The sequence below is a fragment of the Botryllus schlosseri genome, chromosome 2 (genome assembly GCF_051294905.1).
Source record: "Botryllus schlosseri isolate E-star chromosome 2, Bs_hap1, whole genome shotgun sequence".
NCBI lineage: Eukaryota > Metazoa > Chordata > Ascidiacea > Stolidobranchia > Styelidae > Botryllus > Botryllus schlosseri.
The window spans coordinates 7,837,765-7,857,074 of record NC_137237.1 but is presented as its reverse complement, the minus strand read 5'-3'; the positions used below and the strand labels follow the sequence as shown (position 1 = coordinate 7,857,074).

Sequence of the window (19,310 nt, the reverse complement as noted above, 5' to 3'; positions counted from 1 at the left end):
ATCGCGTCGCATATTTATTCACCGACAAGGATACCGGCAAGATACTCATCACAGAGAAAAGACTAATCTGTAACCGATTGCCCACTCCCCGCAATCACGTCCATAACAGCGCATTCCGATGACCGAAGTTGGTCGTCAAGACTCGGTCGTCTCCCGTTATGAAATTACCCACCCGAAGGCGATCGGCAGTGCAAATGCGCTACGCCACCATTTCAGAGCCGAAAACCTCGCTCAGTATGGCTTGCAGCCTCTTTCCGTTCTCAGCAGCGCGTTTTAGGCACGTCTGCAATACCTGGTCTTTGAGCGGGAAACCTCCGGGCCTGTGCAGGTGGCACATGACGCCGTGTTCGTCTGTAACGATAGTGATCCCGCCCGCCGTCACTCGCTCTTCCTTCCAAGAGGGGTCGGCGATGATGTGCGTCGACTCGAATTGCGAGAAGGTGGAAGAAACCAGTCTTTTTTGTATCATCGCGCTTATGTTCAGCGGAGGTTCATCGACAGTTTTCACGGCGCCACTGTCTTCGTCATACTCGATTACCGGTATCTTGGTGTTACCTAGAGCCGCGACTAGCGCCATTACGATCGCGTCGTTAATATTCCCGTCATAACTCAAACATACCAGGTCACAGTACAGTACCCAGACAAGTTTATCCTTGAACACGCATAGTTTTTCCAAGTCAATCAATCCAGAAGTTTTTAGGACACTATCTAATAACTGACTGGCGATTTGAGCTTGGTCTGACGGTGGACCCGGTTTGAAATGTGAGGCGCAAAGTGGCGGTAATTCCACATTTGGAATAATCAGTCCTTCGAGTGGCTTCGAAGCAGGGGGACGCGTCAATTCGGCTTTGACACCGCACACGACCATTGTATGTCCCATTTGAACGAGTGCAGAGCCATTAGCGGTATCAATAGACCCGACGTTGACGGTCATTTTTCTGAATTCGGACAGGTCCCGGCCATCAGGCCTGGTGTTTATCTTCAAAACTTGTTTGAAATGCTCGTGAGGCAGGGCCGCTTCAAAATTGCTACCAGCTAATTCCATTACTATACTGAATTAATTTGAAACATTTTAAATGATGATGCAACAAAATCGTCTGCATAACTAAATTTCATGTTAAAAAAAAGAAAAAAAGTTCAGATTGCACCGCATCACGGCAAAGCTGACATGTAGAAACTATTACAAACACAATTATTAGTTGATTAATATGCAAGTCCGCATCAGGGAAACAATAGGCTACCGCTTTTCAGCCTTCACTATGCGAACAAAAATTAAAATCCATTAATACAATACAAAGATGAAGAATTTCGAAATCTCGTATCACACAAATATTGTGCGATATGAATAAAAACCTCAGTACTTCAATTGTTACAGTATTGAGATACAATACGAACACATCGAATTGGTTAGAGCATTATGAATTTAAGTAAGTAAGAGAAACAATAATGTGCCCAACAAGTATCTTGACACAAAAACTCAGTAAGCATACAAGAAACATCAACCGATGCAACTTTTTGTGATGTACGGGCATTGGGCATATTAAAATAGTGAAATTTCAGTGGCTGCCTTACATCATGCATACCAATTCATTGTAAATTATACGAATATTCCTCGGTGTTGAATGGTCTCAGTCCACCTTTCTTCTCACGCCCTTTTTATTTTTAGCTTTAGTGCTTGTACGCTTCTTGCCTTTCTCTCGAGCTTCTATCATTTGGATCATTTTCCATGACAGGAACGCACTCATCAAAAATAGAGGAGATAAGTACAGGAATAGGGTATATACGAATCCGTACGGGTCAGTGGCAGCGTATATGATAATATCTGATAGCCACTTCGGCATGCCATCCAATGTTGCATTCACGCTTGGGTTATCCGCATTTGGTGGATCACCCTGATCATCCGACATGCTGACAAGAACCGTATATGTTTAGGAATTACACTGCAAAAAAATTGGAAAATCACTAACATAATACAAATAGACTACGAGTAGGGTGTTCTAATGATTTGAGTCAAGTGGTGAAAGTTATTTTCGAGTGCCGAAATTATACACTCCTTTCCGCTAAGAGTAAAATATCAACGAAAATTATAATTTTGATAATATTTTCCACTTTGGAAGCCTTTAAACCTAGGTTGGCAGTACCACAGAATACGAAGCATGCAGTGAAAAGCTTTTCACATTGGTGAAAATGACATTTCAGTTAAATCATCAGCCCACGGCATCGGCACATAGAGTAATGAGGTCGACTACCCAGGCGTTGTCGAAAAAAACACCAAATTATCTTTAATGTGATGTAGAAATAGTGCTCCATTATTTGTGGTACCCGATATGGCATTAATGATACATATTAGAACTTCCCAGATTTTTCATTGTTAGGGCGTCATAATTTGTGATACTCTACTCGAAGCGCCTAATACTCGATTCAGAATCGAATCACCATCAGCCCAGCCCTAACTTTGAGCCAATACCCTTCCATCACTCTTTTACAGTCACAACTTACAACTTACATCACTAGCCTACAAATATTATTCAATGATTCTGAATCATTATGAGGTCAGAGGTGCTGGAATAACCACAGGAAGCGGGGAATTTTTATAATATTTCATATTAAGCATTGATGAGTGAGATGACCAATTCGTCCATCCCACCAATAGTGATTTCACTGCAAAATTACTTTGATAGTTAGTCCGACATAAAATATTCTATAGCAGTAGCACCATAAAAAGTGAAGTAAACTTTTTTCTACTATAAACAGCTCCATTAATACAAGAATTGCAATAGGGTGAAAATGAATAACGGAGTCGAAACCACTGGGTGCGGTCAATCAATCGAGCTCTCGCATTGGCCTACATATATGGAAAGTAGGTCAGACCCACACGATGTAGTAATTCAGTTCAATTCAATTTATGGCTAATATTTTCATCTTTTGATACACAACAAGACTGCCATACAATGAAAGATAGGAAGGTGTTGAAACGACTTGGAGTAGTCTTCGAAATCAAACACCCACGTGGCTTAGGCGATGAAAAAAAGAGGCATGCACAGTGCACACTGAGTGAAAAGTAAAGGAAGATGATATAAAAGAAAAGGTGAAAAAAAGTGATATGTCAGGTCATGGTCCGGTAAACCAGAGGATTAACTAGTACTTACTCAGTAGCAATTGTTTGTATTGTAACAAATGAATACCAGTATACGTCCTCAAGATTACCGGACCACGACCTGACCTATCTTACTATCTACCTCGTCTTCCGTGACATGCCTCCTCATTTTTGTCGCTTGCTTTTATGGTATCATCTTTCGCTTTTCATTCAGTGTGCATGTCTCTTTACAACGCCTAGGCCAAGGTGGGTGTCTGCTTTCGAAGACTACTCCAAGTCGTTTGGACACCTTCCTATCTTTTCATGGTATATCTATTTTGTGGTGTATTGGACTGATAAAAATTGCTAATAATTAATAAACCGAACGAACAACAAAATACCACAATTTCAGAATGAATTTTGAATTACTTGGAGCGATTAGGATTTCTCCGAATTTATGCATCGCTCAACTTCAAAATAGTTACTCTCTGTAAACGGCACTCTCGATTGCGGCATCAGAACTCACAAAACATCCCTCCGAACTCCGCAAGCACCGCTGCCACCGCACCGTGCGGAGCTTCAAAAAATTGCGCAACGCTCTCTGAGAAATTGTGTCATAAGTTGTTCTCGCAAACTACCGAAGATACGGGATCAACGTGTGCTATAGAGTAGGGTTGCCATACGTCCGGAATTTCCCGGACATGTCCGGAATTTCACTGTACAAACTAGCGTCCGGGAGGAATTTCTAAAATATGCCAAATGTCCAGAATTTTGAAGACTTGACGTAGGCTCATAATTTTTTCGTAAATCAGCATAAAAACAATCTTTTCTGGGAATATTTATGCTGATGCATGATATTTTTCTTCGCGCGGCGCGCGATTTAAAATCACATTTATTGATTTTAATATGGAGACTATACCAACCTCGAAAAAACTGCAATAACATATAAATAAAAACAACCTTCATTTACTTAGGCTTACCATATTTTGGAAATCTAAAAAGAGAACACTTTTTCAGAATTTTGCAACTTGCAAAACCGGAGTAGAATTCTCAAAAACCGGTGAAAAAAGGTCATCTTTTCCGCTCAGAGCTCAAAATACCGTTTTTCTCTCCACATTGCCAGGAGGATGACTGAAAAAAAAGGTCATCTTTTCGCTCAGAGCTAAAATCACCGTTTTTCACTCCGAAATACCCGCCGGAGCGTCACTTCTGTGCTAATTTGCAGCATATCACTCGCAATTTGCTCTAAATCTGACCTAAATTTTCAAAAAAGAGGACAAAATCTCAAAAAAGGGGACAAAAGGGCGTCCTCCGAGGACACTGTCAAAAAAGTCAAAAAAGAGGACAAATCCACTTAAAAGAGAACGTATGGTAAGCCTACATTTACTGGAATAAGCCTAATTGTAATCGGAATTATAGGAGAACGGTATATTCCTAGAGATCGTTAAAACCGTTTAAATGCGTCTGCCTTTATTATGGGGTTTGCGAATATGTTGAATGTAATCAGCTTCCAAAATAGCCCGTGAGGAAGTCTGGTCAAAGGTGCTGACTTCTTTTAGTAATCAGCTCGTCAAATTTTGATCTGGGCCACGGAACATTTTCAAATTGGAGATGAAGTCGCGACCATAAAAGGTTTGAAACCACTGGATGTTGGGTGTTTATAAAGCTTCATGGGGCGCACCGGCATAAGGATGATAAACAATCTTATCGGTAGGACATGAACATGAACATGACTTAAAGGTCAACTGCATCTTCATGACAACTTTGCGGAATCATGTTCAGAATTTTTTTTCATAACGAAATTACCGACTTTCCGTGTTTCAACTCAATCGGAAATTGCCGTAATTTTGACTGAAAGTTCCAATATTGGCATGTTCACAGAAAAAGCAGAATGTGCATTGTGACGTCAAGTGAGTGACACATATTATCAACACCGGTCCCAGCGGCTGTTTGTGTTCTCGCAGTTTTTATTATAGTCATAGCCGAGGTTTCCATTGTAACGGATTTGCCAAGTGATATTGAGACTGAGTCTGAGTACTCCGATGTCGAATGTGAGTATCGTTTTTGCACGTACTTACAAAATTACCGTTAAAATGCTGGATTGGTTCAGGTGTTGATGCGCTCGATCCCACGTCAGTGGAACCCCTTGCAGCTTCATAATAATGATTGGTCATGAACAGCCTAGCTTGCTCAGCGCAAGCCGCTCGTCGAGACTACATGAAATACAGTTGTATATATAGTATGTAGTGTAATAGCTCGTTTCAGTCATGCATCTTGATAAGTTTGTGCTGTAGGGGGGTTCCGAGAGTTACTGACAGAAATAAAGTGTATCACAGAATTGCCAGGATTCAATTCAGTGTGTCTGGACGTTGACGTATTGGAGATGTCCTACTATGTATATCAACAGGAATATGGCCGCAGAATAATAACATCGAGTTCGATGTATGAATGGGATTAGTCTCTGATCCGGTTGCCAAATACTTTTCTCGCACTAATACATTTGTTTTCACTTTTCAGAAATTGTGTTCGCTGGGTATGGGGATTCTGTTGCAAAAACCAGCGGAAAATCCTGCCTGCATGCGTTGTTACTGCTGTCCGAACAAAATTTACGTCAAATTCTTACAAAGGCTTCAAGTTCAGTAAAACCACATTGTGAATGTACAGTTGTATTCCAAATAATAAACGCATGTAACCAATCGACCAAAATGACTACCGTGTCAGGCAGAAAAGCATATCGGGTTTTATGTCGGGCAATAGCTTCCTCTCTGCTAATTTTGATTATGCTGCTAGTCAGAGGAAGTAGAACGGTCTCAGCACAATCGCTCAACTCAACAGTTTCTGGTCCAGTTCTGATGAGTGCTTGAACTTCTTCGACAAGCTCATTGCAGAAATCTAGAACAGGCATAACAATATGAAGAAATCTTATGCTGCAGTCAGATCAGCGGCAGTTACCAAATGTTGAATTTTCAAGTATCTTGTGGGCCGTACATTCCCCATTTTTGTACTTCCGGTATTTGACCACGGTGTTCCTTCTTTTGACATTTTCTGAGTTTCCGAGCAATTTTCATTGAAATGCAGGATTGCCAAGTGCATCCTACAAAATATGCATAATTGATGAGGCTAGTAATTATGCCAAAATCTGATATACGGTAGATTGTTTTGAATAGCCGAGACACTGCAAGGTACCTACCTGGCTTTTATGACTGAAATATGGTTGTAGTGATATAACTTTGGGCAGAAATGATTGAGGGCATTGAATGATTCACTTCCAGCAGTGTTTCCATTCGGCGATAGATGGCGGATGTTATTTTCCATTCGCGTGGAGTAGAGAACATAGCAAATCCTTTCATATGCCAATGAATCTGAAAATGGATTGCCATAATGGTAAACAACAGAATCAAAGATGCTATTCATTGTAACTAAAATTTAGGCCTATATGTATCATGTATATATGCTGAATGGAGCAGTTTGTTTCTTTTTGATACAGACAGTCAAGTAGGCTTTAAAGTATGTAACGCCATCTACACTACCCGTAAATCAAAATCTGGAGTATGAGCAGTTTGTGCAGTCTTGCTTGATTCTCAGTGTGCTACCTAAATCAGACTCTTGCACGTTCGACTCTGATTGACACATTGGACAACGTTGAAAAATGCTCACCAGATTATTTCTGTCCAAAATCACAAACTGGGTCTTGCTATTCTCCAGACATTCCTCTGAATCTGAATGCCTGCAAATCATTATCTTGGTGAAGACTTGGTACAAATATGATTACACTGTTCAAGTACTCACTCTGACTCGCCATCTAACTCTGTGGGGTGGAAGCTATCGTCACTTGACAGATTGGATATCACTTTCACAGTCTTCATAATCCTCTCCGGCAATAGGGTTTGGACAGCGATGAAAAGACACTCTGGGTACGGAATATTGCGTATTTCAGCAACCATACGCGACACAAGATGTACCTCCGTGCCTCATCTACTTCATACCTTCCATATTCACAATCAAAGTGCAATTACGCTCCTTGTATTTTCGAACTCGCATCATCCTCCGCCAGCTCCAACGCTAACTCTGATAATGTGGGCGGAGAGCAGTAAAGCTATATAGTAATATATGGAACGACCAATATTATTGACAGAATTCATTCAAATAATTTAACGACCAGATGCATATATAAACCAGATTGATATAGCAGGAACCCCCCCCCCAAGAAGTTGCATCGATTACCCTATAGTGCGGGCTCAAAATCATTGTATATTTGGGCGGGAGGAGGCTGTAAAAATGTGCTTTCGGTCCCGGTTAAACATCACACAGCCGCATACTCATGAACCGGATCGTGATTCGTGACCAGCACCTCTGGTCTCTGAGCAAAGTTTTGCTAGTGTGACGCCATAACTAATTTTGAAATCCACTAGTGGGCGCTAAAGAGTGTCCGGAATTTGGGTTTCTGAGATATGGTAAGTGGTAACCCTACTATAGAACCATAGCTGTTATTCATCATCATCATTGGTTTATTAGCAATTTTTATTAGTTGCGATACAATGGAAATATAGGAAGGCGTCGAAGCGAATTGGAGTAGTATATGAAATCGGGCAACCATCTTGGCCTAGGCCAGTGGTTCCCAACCTTTCTTTAGACACGCCCCCCTTTATGATAGTGAAAAATTTCGCGCCCCCCCCCTTATCGTCATATCACAAAATCCAACCGGGATGCTAGAATCCTCAACAGATTGTTTGATGGCATGGAAGGTTATGACTGTTGATGAGAGAATTAACAAATATGAAATTAGGTCTATATATAGCGAATTAACACGCGTGGAGGTAAATCGCACAGCGCGCGAATTTTTTTTCAGTTGACCGCTTCTTCGCGCCCCCTTCAGATGATTTGACGCCCCCCAAGCGGGGCGCGTCCCGCAGGTTGGGAACCACTGGCCTAAGGCGATGTAAAGAGGAGGCATGCATGCACACTGAATGAAAAAGATAGTATAGAAATAAGCAAGCGACAAGAAATGGGGTGGCATGATATGGAAGGAGAGATCGATAGGTCAGGTCGTGGTCCGGTAGTCTTGAGAATGGACAAGTATTCATTTAGATTTCTGTATAAATAGCTTGTATTTCGACTCCGGTCCTGAAGACTTCGGTCATAGCAATTTACAATGTATACGATCAAGACCAGCTTCGTTCCGCTTCGCTGAAGCTGGAGTGGAGAATTGTTGTGCGTAAGCGACTGTACGATTTCTGGAAACCCAAAAGCTCTCTTCCCGAGCGCAGAAATGACCAAATCTGGTCTTGATCGAAAGCTACTGTTGCACCGATTCCGAAAATATAAATTAAAATATTGATCAGGCACTGATCCACCTAGAATCTGTCCTCCAAGTCTGAAATATCGGCATAGTTCAGAACAATCGGGTAACCGCAACACGATGGCCATAACAATGACCCGTTGCGACTCTCCGATTGTTCGGACAATGCCAATATTTCAGACTTGGAGGACGGATTCTAGGTGGATCAGTGCCTGGTCATTATTTTAATTTATATTTTCGGAATCGGTGCAACAGAAGCTTTTGATCAAGACCAGATTCAATAATTTCTGCGCTCGGGAAGATAGCTTTTGGATTGCCAGAAATCCTACAGTCGCATACGCAAAACGAAACGGCGAAACGGCGAAGCGGAACGAAGCTGCAAAATCGGTCGTTGCCGTTCCATGTTTAATTTCTATAGTTTCATGCAACGACACCGGGGGGCCATCTACTGTGAATACCGGGAATGTCGGCAATGTAGCTATCGCCATCGAGTCAGCAATGACCCGCGACACCGTGTGCAAGATTGTCACTCTTCGAGTGGTACTTCTAAAGCAGACGACCCCGACCGCAGAAATTAATAAACTAGTCCTAATCGAAAGTCACTGTCGCACAGATTACGAAAATATCGAAACAATCCGGATGCCGCAACACAATGAGCGATTAACATCTAGAACCGACCTGACGACACACTGTTGTGTCTGTGAAATAAACAAACAAACATATACGGTAGGCATGTTAAAAAAAAACTTCTTTCCAAATCTTTCTTATTAGGCGATTAAATCGTCAGGTTGTCAGGTTGCATCCCAATTTTGAATTTGAAAATTTTTAATTGATTACAAAATAATTTTAAAAAAATCTCAATTTTTACGTTGTCTAAAAAACGATGCATAACAATCTTGCCTAAATTCCAACTGGCAGAGGCGAAGTTATTGCAGTTGGAAGTCTTTGAACTGAAAAAATAGCGTTAGCGGTTGGTAGTCCCCGAATTACTAACTAAAAACTCCAATAACTTCGCTTCTACGGATTGGAACATTGCCAAAGTTGCTATGCATCGTTTATTTAGACAACTTAACAATTCCATGGGGTTCTTACTTGCCAGTAAAATTTGGGATTTTTTTATAGTTTATAATAAATTCAAAATTTTGTAAAAGCTTCGTATTGCCGGAATGGATTCAACTTTGGTGTGGATCGTTTTTTAGGCAACCAAACAATTTCATCGCCTAGCAAGCAAGATTTGGAAAAAAGCCCTTCCACAATACACAGTATAAATCAAACCGGCAAATTTCTCCTGGAACACCTGACGATCATTCGTGGTACAGCATTCCTGCATGGTTGTTCACACTGCACTGAATAGCCTACTAAGTTTCGCATCACGAACGATTCAATTATTTACTTATCAAAAAGGTCCTTCGGCTAAACCTCAACATCACATCATAATTGCCTAGGTGATGTCCCACATGCTACTATATATTGGCGAGTTGACTCCACCGCAGGGATGGATTCTTGGCAGTAGGACGTTCCGAAGCGTCGTTGGTTTATTTGAGATTGTCCTCCCCTACGTCTCTGTTCTCACACATCCTTACAAGAGCCCATAGAAAGACCGGATCAAGGACGATTTGAAGGAAGGGAATTAGAAGACTGAGGAAACCTGAAATAAAAAAAGATCAAGATCGAACACCGTTAAATCGGACATTCGGCTGAGGTGGGTGCCAGGTTGATAGATAGTACTTGCTCATTTCGGCATCCTATCTGTTGTGTGTCTTGAGGTTAATAAAATAATAGAATCGCGAATTATGTCATAGTCAGAATTTGGATTCGGTATGAAATAATAACGAATGGGAAATGCGCACATGTCAATGTGTAGAGCAAAAAGACATGTTTTCCGGTGTAGACATGCACTAAATCTACTAATCAAGTGTGCATGATTGTTCCGGTCGACGGGATTCAGTGCGTAGCATCCCTATGGAGACACTTGTCTGAGCAACACGATGCCATAAAACATTCAATCACGGCAACGATGGCGCACGGAATAAAATACGTATTATTGTGGTTGATAGCACTTGCACCTGGTAAGTCTTCGCGTCGGAAGATGTCTTGCGGAAATGAGACAATGATTTTGATATTTACAGTAGTATTTTGTGGACATTGGGGCTCCTGGAGCCGCTGGACCAAGTGCTCGAAATTATGTCCGGAAGGTGTGCGGCACAGGTAAGTGACACGGCAAAATTGCTGTAAAGCAGAGGTCGCCAAACTGTGGTTCGGAAGACTCTCGCGGTTGGTCTGCGAGTTACTTCAGCGCACCGATGAATTTGTGAATTATGCGATTAACTCCATGAAGCTGTAGTTAATGTCGAAGTTTCATATTCAGATCACGATGCCAATTGGATGCTAGGCTGTGTAAATAAAGAATAGGCCAACGTCATATCCCCAGTAGTTAAAAATCTTCCTGAGGCGTGTACCGTCACTTCTGTAGAACCAGTGCGCTGAATATATATAAATATGTTACAAGTTCTAATTTCAGTCTGCGCTGCTGCATCAAGTGGAAGCAATGTGGTTGGCGCATTTTCCACGTAATTACCAAAGTAATGGGACTAAGACAGAGGCCTTGTCGAGAAAGTGCCACTATGGAGACCGTAGTGCAACTACAGCCTCTATAGTGCAAAGGTGAAGTAATGCAAGGCAGAAGTTTCGCAGTGTTACGAAGCGATGGCGTATGATAACGAATGATCTTGATATCACATAGATATTTAACTGCAGCTAGAGTACAATAGTACATTTCGTGGATTTCCTGTGCATAAAAAACTGTTTCGAATTTGAAAGTTTAAGGACGCGAGTCAGTTGGGAGTTATGGTTAAATCAAATCAGGCTTGCAGCAGCCAAGTTGCCAATAATTGTAATGTATATATACTTGTTGCGCATCAGAACTGCAATTGTGAAGCCTGCTGGAAAGGATACAATCACTGATCAATGTTCATAAATCTTAATGTATTGCTGCTGTGCAGTGTGTGTGCAATGTGCATGCACGCACACATTAACACGAAGCCAACCTAGCATTGCCTAGCCTTGGCAACTACACGCATGGACGGTAGGACACTGATGAACACGCTGTTGTAATCTTTCGGAACTCGAATTGTGTGTATTGTGCTGAAAAGTGGCCTTTCACCATGCTTCAGTCAGCTACAGTTTGGAGTATAGTCTGTTCAAAACATTAAAATGGAGGGGGGTAAATAGTTATACATAGGGCATCACTGCTGTAGCTGTAAAGCAACCAGGGTGAGACAAAATTTCGATACCAGATGCTCTCTTTGATCGCGTTCTGACACAGTTACACAATACACATTTTCTTTCAGGTGGAGGCTGTGTCTAGGCAACTGGAGGTGTTTTGGTACTAAAATAGAGAGTCAAAAATGCTACAACGGCGATCTATGCGCAAGTAAGTAGTTATAACTTATTCAGTGGTTTATACATATACGACGGTATATACATCGGATTACGAAAGAGCATCCCGTGATGACGCTATTACCTCTTGACCTCTTGTTAGCATGCGCCAATGCGGACCGATATGGAGCGAAAATACGAAGTTATTTCGCGACTCGTGTGGTCCAAATCAAGGCGTAATGCTAAGGGTCATGTCATCCCAATTATATAATGCGATGGCAGTTTTTTTAGGTGTGGTGTGAACTTGTGTGTGAACCTCATAAATTTAGATGTTCACGTTCACAAAGTAACCTTGGTAGGTTCTGCACTGCGAACCTCTTTCATATATTGCAATTTTCACGTCACTATAACATCTTCGGTTGAAATTTAATGCATTTCAGCTGCGGGTCATTCTATACATGTTGTTGGAAGCATCAAAAATCAAAACTAAACGTCCATGCACCTTGACAATCTCAAAGATTTGTTACAAAAGTTTGCTTGAAATATCCAGCTTTCTGTTTGTGAATATTTAGTGACTCTGTGCTGTGAGCCTGACCCGCAATCACACAATAGCAAGCGCGGAATACGCTACTTGTAAGTATTCAGCGAACGATGCTTGTCCAAGCAATCAATGAAAGTGATATCGTTGTATGATATAAAAAATCTATCAAACGTATGGGGTCCATCTCGATTTCATATGTTTATTGTATCATAAAATCTAAATCTGTGCTATTGGGGTGTTGGCTAGTGATGTATAACTTGTTAATGGGGTTTAAACCGTTTTACAGCCTGCTCAATATCAACGTAGCAATACTCAGACGCCGAATACATTGTCCGGTCTGGCCTAGACCGTTAAGGCGTAAGCTTATATTCCCTTGCAAGTCCTCGTCGAAATTGTTGGCAAAGCGACGGAAGATATTGATTTTATGGGATTATTATATCATTTGATTGCTATCGCTTATACATTTAGCGACGTTTAAAGAGTCAGTATATGTAGGCCTACTTTAGCATTGTAGCCTTATTTCAAAAAGGTTTGCGTTCCCACGAACCTGAACCTTTCAGAGGTTCATAGTTAATATTCTCATCATTGAAAGGTTCGCGACATGTAATTGAACTTATAGATCTTGATTGCTAGTATTTTAGCATTGTCAAATTCATCTCCCCAGCTAATGGCATGACGACAGGAGTATCGGTACTTGCTGAGGCGCTATGCTATGATCGAGCATATCCAGAGGACTATCGAGGATATGCATCCGCAACGAAATCGGGACTGACTTGTCAAGCGTGGAATAGCCAATCTCCGCGGGAACATGAATAGTAATTAAGGCTATGTTGCTTTATACACTTACAGCTTGTACTGCATGACTAGCCGCATACCTTATCTTACAATAGTACATGTGTTGTTTTCTTCTACACTAGAGTTACCATACGTCCTCTTGCCCTCTTTTTGGGCTTTTTTGAAAGCGTTCTGGGAGGACGTCCTTTTGTCCTCTTTTTTGAGAATGTAGGTCAAATTTCCGGCCAAAATCGACTGAGATGCCATAAATCAGCGCCGAAGTAACGCTGCGGGTATTTTGTTTGTTTTGGGGGTATTCATGGTGTTTGTCGACTACTATGGTCATTTACACCAGGCCGATATTCTTCTTAGTTTCCGTAACTGCCGACTTATAGCACGGTCCACCTCTAGGCTTTTTGTAAGACACCGCTGACGCGGAGGAGGTGGCGAGGAGGAGCCTAGGTAAACCTCCAACACTTAGGTATCGGAATTCTGAAGTCGACCTCGGTCGGACTCGAACCCGCACCCATTGGTGTTGCAGCCGCGGATTATACCACTGCGCTATCTCGCCACCACACTGCGGGTATTTCGGGAGCTGGGCCGGAGATGACCTTTTTTTTATAGTCAACCGACCACGAAGTGAAAAAAATTTAGCATTTTTCAGGATTTTCCACCGGTTCTGCAAGTCTGAGAATTCTGAAAAAGTGTGCTCTTTTCAGATTTCCAAAATATGGTAACCCTATTCTATACACAGTACTCCCAAGCGATACCCCGATTCCGACTTGATCGAGAACTACTGTAGGAGCCCTGACGGACGCCAGGCGCCATGGTGTTTTACAACCAGCGGTAGCAAGCGTTGGGAGACATGCTCCATTCCAATTTGTCCAGGTGTGCGATCTAAATTATACTGTTAACATGGACAAGGCTTGCGGTTGTACGATCATAGTTTCCTGCGACCATAATTTGTCAATAACTACCCTGTTAGTTGGAATAACAAATTAGGATCTGGTTTTCGTCTCGCGAAGTCTGGAGGTTTGCCACTTCCGTAAATTTGATATTCTGATTCGAGGTATGACTCCCTACTATAACTCAAATGAGTTTGAAAATGACATAATCATGTTTGTAAGCCTACTTGATTTCAATGACATTTGCAGGATTCTTGTCTAATAGTTTTCTGCGAAAGTCAAATGCTGTGATTTCGCTTTCTCGCCTAAATTGTAGGACTCCTAACAGATGATTTAAGTAGCTGGTCTTGGTTCTGACTGTAATAGATTCACGAAAGTTATCAAGTATCCAGAGGTGGCCAGTAACGAAGTATACTGCCACTTTTTTGGAGTACTCAATTGGGTTTTGTCTCCTTGTACCTACCTGACTTTAGTGACTGTGCTTTTGGACTATACTTCAACTTCCACTGCGAAGATTTTCGAATCCAAACTATCCAGTTAGACATTGTTGATTTTACAAGTAGAAAGTAGAATTCGGATGGAATTGCACCACTTTTATAAGTGGCATCATGACAGCAACTGGGCAATGTCAACATATGACGGTGTCGGAACAAAATTTCGAAAATTACGCAATTTGTTACTGTACAGATATCTGTCACGACAAGGAGACATCTTGCGATTATAAGTATAGGCTGGCACCGATGATTGATCAGCATGACTTTTTTAAAAAGTGCTACATAAATTATTTGACAGGACCTACAGAGGTGGACACTTCTACTTCAACGACTGCAACAACTCCAATGCCTTCTCTGCTATTGGAATGCGGCTTAGTATCAGAAACTTCTGATAATGAGATCCCAGAGAATATAGTTGGAGGTCGCTAACTTCATGCAAGAGTCACAAAGGGCAGTGCATGATTCAAAATATAATTTTCGTTTCAGGTGTCGAAGCGAAAAAGGGTTCTATACCATGGCAAGCATCGATCCGAATAAGGGGTATTTGAGTTATGTAATTCGAAAAATATGATATGCCTATGAAAAATATGATACTGACTATAATTTACATTGGGATATGATTGGATTGAATTGGAATTTGTATCCTCCAAGTTCATTAGAGATGAGAACCGCAAGTTTCGTCTCGTAAACATCTGTAAATATTACTTCAGGGATTCACTACTGCGGTGGATCGCTTATCCACGAGAATTGGATATTGACTGCTGCCCATTGCCTTTTTACGTAAGTCCTATACTTTCGCGCTCGAGCCGAACTGGCGTCCATGAAAAACTGCGTGTTCATTCTAGCCCCGACCCGAATGAGTACAAGGCTGTTCTTGGGGATCACGAAAGATTCATTCGGGAGTACACCGAGTTAGAAGTCTCCTTCAGTCGGATAGTAAGGCATGAAGGCTACGTGAAGAGAACATTTGCCAACGATATCGCTTTAATGGAAGTATGTGACAGAGCATTATACTCATAATGCAACTTCAAGTAATGGACAACTAATTTTTCAATCCTCCAGATGCCGGAACCGGTTTCTTTTACCGACTTCATTGGACCTATTTGTCTGCCCAAGGAAGGAGAGATATCAATTCCCCACGAAAGAGTGATCGTATCAGGATGGGGAACAACGAAAGGCAAATACTCCCATCAATGCAGTGCGCGTGTATGATTAATAAGACTTCTCTGTTGCTAGGAACTGGCTCCAATAAGGTCTTAAACGTGGCCAAGGTACCGGTCATATCAAATTCGCGCTGTCGGGAACTGCAACGTGGCATATTGCCAAAAATGATGTGCGCTGGATATTTAGTAGGCGGTGTAGATGCTTGTCAAGTAAGTAAACGTGTAAAATGGGTCGTAAGGTCACTTAGGTTAGTAACAAAGCATATGCCTACATTTTTCAATTCGGACATAATTTCTCTCTACTTGGTATACTTATTCATTTAGTTTTATTTTTCCCTCAAGACCATCCGGGACGAGTGGTCCCATACCATTTTAGAAAATATATTTCCCAGTGTTGGGATAACTCGGTCATGACTTGACTCGAGTCAAACTCGAGTCAACTTTTTCGTATGACTTGACTTGACTTGACTTGACTCGGCTCTTCAAAAATGCGGATTGACTCGTGACTTGGAGCAAAATTTACGAGTCAATTTCAAGTCATCCAGTGAACGGCGTTGTCGATTAAATCACAGGATCCTATGTTCGGATTGTTTGCGATACGCCTGTGTCACTAGTGAGGGCAACCAGCCATTAACCGACTGTACTTATATCACTGATCCTCTATTATTACCTCACAAATAAATTGACCGCAAACGAAATGATCACAGCTTACGTTGTCGTAGTAGCAGTTGATTAATCTAATAAGAACTTATCTCTGTTTTTAGGCGGCTCTGTGTTTACATTGCGCAGTGATCACCGTTAGCAACCCTCATGTATGATTTAAATCGAGCGAATATAGCTTATTCGTTTATATTTTCACGGATGTGTAGATTGGTCGTGTATTGTACCATATCAATTTGTTTCAACTTCTCGAGGCTTCGTATTCGATCCTCTTGGCTGACAATAACAGACTGTAGTATGTAGCTAGCTGCACCAGTTACCCACGCATTTTATTTGCAGTTCTGCGCGAGCGTTGCAACGCCTTCATCCATGCATATGTAACTTGATATTCGTTCTTTGATTCAAGATGGATGGCCAATTAATCTGTCTTTCACACAGCTAGCAAAATGTAATGATATTGAATCATCACTGATACTTCGAAAATTAAATTTGACTTGAATTGTGACTTGACTCGTGACCTGACTGGACTCGAGTTACCTCTAAAAACAGTTGACTTGACTTCACTTGAGTTGAATCGAGTCAACTTTGAAAATCGTCTGGCTCGACTTGACTCGAGTCAAAATGTGCAATGACTCAAGATGACTCGTGACTCGAAGGTAGTGACTTGATCCCAACACTGATATTTACTGAGTGCTTTACGTTCATTTCATATTCTACTTCAAATATTTTTGTTATGAATTGGAAAACTTGAGTATACTATCCATGAACAGATGTAAGTTTGTTGCAACATATTTTCAGGGCGACAGCGGTGGCCCGCTGTACAGAAAAACGGGTAAACGAAAATATGAATTGGTCGGTCTGGTGTCGTGGGGATATGGATGCGCTCTCGAGAATAAACCTGGAGTGTACACTCGGGTAAGTGTTATTGCCATGCGATGATCAATCTGAGATACAGTGTTCGCGAAGCACATGTCAATATTATATAGCTTATTTGAAACGAGATCCTAAAATCAATAATACATTGCATATCCTCTCTCGCTCTGTCATAAAGACATTTTATATGTCAGCAGAACAGACGTTCGAAATACAGGTATTTACATCACCATCGGATATTAAATGCATCTTGCTATTGGTTCATGTAGCTCTGCGACAACTATGGTTCCCATCCATCTTTTGAAGCTGCCTATAATAAAAATTACTCGAATCAGAATCAGGCTAATGGTCTCACGCTCGCGACTATTTCCTATTCATTTCAGGTATCGGGCTATATTCAATGGATCAACAATACCTTGGCAAACTATCAAAACAAGGAGTGAACGTAGCCATAGCGATGATATTTGAAATTATTCTGTTAGTACTATGAGCGATTGTGCCTTTCTGATCTGAATATTAAATTTTTGTACCGTCAATCTGTTCGTAGTACAGATGAGAGCAGCATTGGCATTTTTGAGACGCATAATGCACACTCGCAAATTCGGTCAGTACAGTAGAGTAGATGAAAAAAACTGACTGCAGCCAGGGTGTTTTGGAAAACTATACTAACTATTTTCAGATCTGAAAATGTTGTTTGCTGTGGATAAAACTAGCAAGGGCTATATTTGACCATTAGGATCATACGAAATTGATTGCACGCGCAAGTGCAAATTTTATATTCTGATATAGATCAAGACGGCATAATGGTGATAGTGATCACGTAATTTACTTCACTTTTAATCAAGGCGTGCAATGAGGCTTCAGCTGAGACTTGCTCTGAAAGAATATTAGATTGGGGGGAATTTTTTAGTATTACTGCATATATGCGCATATTACATGGGCGAAGTTGGATTGAAATTACGGAGGGGTAACAACATTTAACAATATCATGACATCACAGGTTTATTATTTATGACGCAGTCAACACAGACTGTGTCAGGGGAAGCGAGTTGCGCAGTTGGTTAAAACCAGGGATATCTAGAACTTGTTCTAGATATCCCTGGTTAAAACACTGCAGTCACGACACCAATGGTTGCTGGTTCGAGTCTCGGCTCTGCTATGTTTCTATGAGTCAGGGGTTTATCTGGGCTCCTCATCGCCGACCTCACTGCTTAAGCACTGTCATACGAGAAGCCCAGACGGATAAAGTGAAGTCGAGCTTTGAAAAACCGACAGCAACAGATACTGAAGTGGACGCACGGAAGAGAGAGTGGAAAGATGGTGAATGCGTGCGAGACTGGAAGCCGAAGCATACAATAAGTGAAAAAGACCAACGAACTTTACAACATTCATGTTCTGGGCACAAATGACCAAATAGGCGATAAGTGCCAAATACTGTTCAATAAACAAACAGATTGTGTCACAATGTTCAAGACGCCCGTGTCCCCTGGTCATGTCTATGTGCGTTTTCATGTAGGTTAGTACGTATGCTAGGCTATTTGGACAGTATGGAAATTTGAATCAACGAAGAATGCGCGTATTGGCGACGTGCAGCAGTAGAAATATCAATAGCAGGTTATGCGGGGCGTTTCAAATGCGAATGCTGAACGTATCGACCCAATAATAGTTGTCCAAATATCATATGATTTAGCGAAAAGATCATCGCTGTATCAAATATGCTGGACCTGACGTGTGGAGCAGTAGCCCGCAGCCCATCCGACAGTCGACGAGCATTTCCACTTCCAAGTCGAAATACAAGCAATTTCTTATAAATATATACTAGTCCGCTATCAAGATTACCTGGCCACGACCTGACCTATCGATCTCGCCTCCCGTGACATGCCACCCCATTTTTGTCGCTTGCTTTTTGTTGTAGACCTACTATCTTTTACTTTTCATTCAGTGTGCATGTGCAATTTTGCTTGCCTCCTCTTTACGTCGCCTAGCCCAAGGTTGGTGTCTGATTCCAAAGACTAATCCAAGTCGTTTCGACACCTCCCTATCTGTTCATTGAATCGCATTTTTGTGGTGTATTGAACTGATAAAAATTGCTAATAAATTGAACTGAATAGTGTCAGAAGTAGAGGTTGACCGATATTGATTTTTGT

The 19,310-nt window shown here is 41.4% G+C and overlaps 3 protein-coding genes across 4 annotated transcripts; 1 reads left to right on the top strand and 2 right to left on the bottom strand.

Annotated features, from left to right (window-relative positions):
• Nucleotides 1-2,655, bottom strand: LOC145433245 (exosome complex component RRP43-like). The gene has a single exon (XM_080310284.1). It carries the CDS (start codon nt 1,043-1,045, stop codon nt 200-202), a length of 846 nt encoding a protein of 281 aa, XP_080166410.1. The 5' UTR covers nt 1,046-2,655; the 3' UTR covers nt 1-199.
• Nucleotides 2,656-5,772: 3,117 nt separating this feature from the next.
• LOC145433244 (uncharacterized) lies at nt 5,773-7,057 on the bottom strand. 2 transcript variants are annotated; one of them, XM_080310282.1, is made up of 5 exons: nt 6,866-7,057; nt 6,734-6,803; nt 6,267-6,438; nt 6,029-6,170; nt 5,773-5,968 (listed from the first exon to the last, which is right to left on the bottom strand). In XM_080310282.1, exons 3-5 carry the CDS (start codon nt 6,389-6,391, stop codon nt 5,900-5,902), a joined length of 336 nt encoding a protein of 111 aa, XP_080166408.1. In that variant the 5' UTR covers nt 6,392-6,438; nt 6,734-6,803; nt 6,866-7,057; the 3' UTR covers nt 5,773-5,899. The 2 variants fall into 2 exon arrangements, with proteins under 2 accessions (XP_080166408.1, XP_080166407.1); XM_080310281.1 differs by lacking the exons at nt 6,734-6,803; nt 6,866-7,057 and having other exon boundaries at nt 6,267-6,561.
• A 3,252-nt stretch (nt 7,058-10,309) lies between these two features.
• Nucleotides 10,310-17,699, top strand: LOC145433243 (trypsin-like). Its single transcript, XM_080310280.1, has 13 exons — nt 10,310-10,444; nt 10,505-10,583; nt 11,726-11,808; nt 12,959-13,109; nt 13,823-13,956; nt 14,766-14,888; nt 14,954-15,007; nt 15,178-15,247; nt 15,313-15,460; nt 15,530-15,644; nt 15,704-15,840; nt 17,089-17,205; nt 17,547-17,699. The coding sequence occupies exons 1-13, from the start codon at nt 10,393-10,395 to the stop codon at nt 17,604-17,606; spliced, it is 1,323 nt and encodes a 440-aa protein (XP_080166406.1). The 5' UTR covers nt 10,310-10,392; the 3' UTR covers nt 17,607-17,699.
• The last annotated feature ends 1,611 nt before the right edge of the window (nt 17,700-19,310 follow it).

Coding starts and splice junctions, on each gene's coding strand:
- LOC145433244 (XM_080310281.1), bottom strand. CDS start 6,490: ATGAATAGCATCTTTGATTCTGTTGTTTACCATTATGGCAATCCATTT. Junction 6,171..6,266: donor ATTTCAGTCATAAAAGCCAG/GTAGGTACCTTG, acceptor CATATTTTGTAG/GATGCACTTGGCAATCCTGC. Junction 5,969..6,028: donor ACTTGAAAATTCAACATTTG/GTAACTGCCGCT, acceptor TGCCTGTTCTAG/ATTTCTGCAATGAGCTTGTC.
- LOC145433243 (XM_080310280.1), top strand. CDS start 10,393: ATGGCGCACGGAATAAAATACGTATTATTGTGGTTGATAGCACTTGCA. Junction 15,248..15,312: donor GCTGCCCATTGCCTTTTTAC/GTAAGTCCTATA, acceptor TGTTCATTCTAG/CCCCGACCCGAATGAGTACA. Junction 15,461..15,529: donor ACGATATCGCTTTAATGGAA/GTATGTGACAGA, acceptor TCAATCCTCCAG/ATGCCGGAACCGGTTTCTTT.
- LOC145433245 (XM_080310284.1), bottom strand. CDS start 1,045: ATGGAATTAGCTGGTAGCAATTTTGAAGCGGCCCTGCCTCACGAGCAT.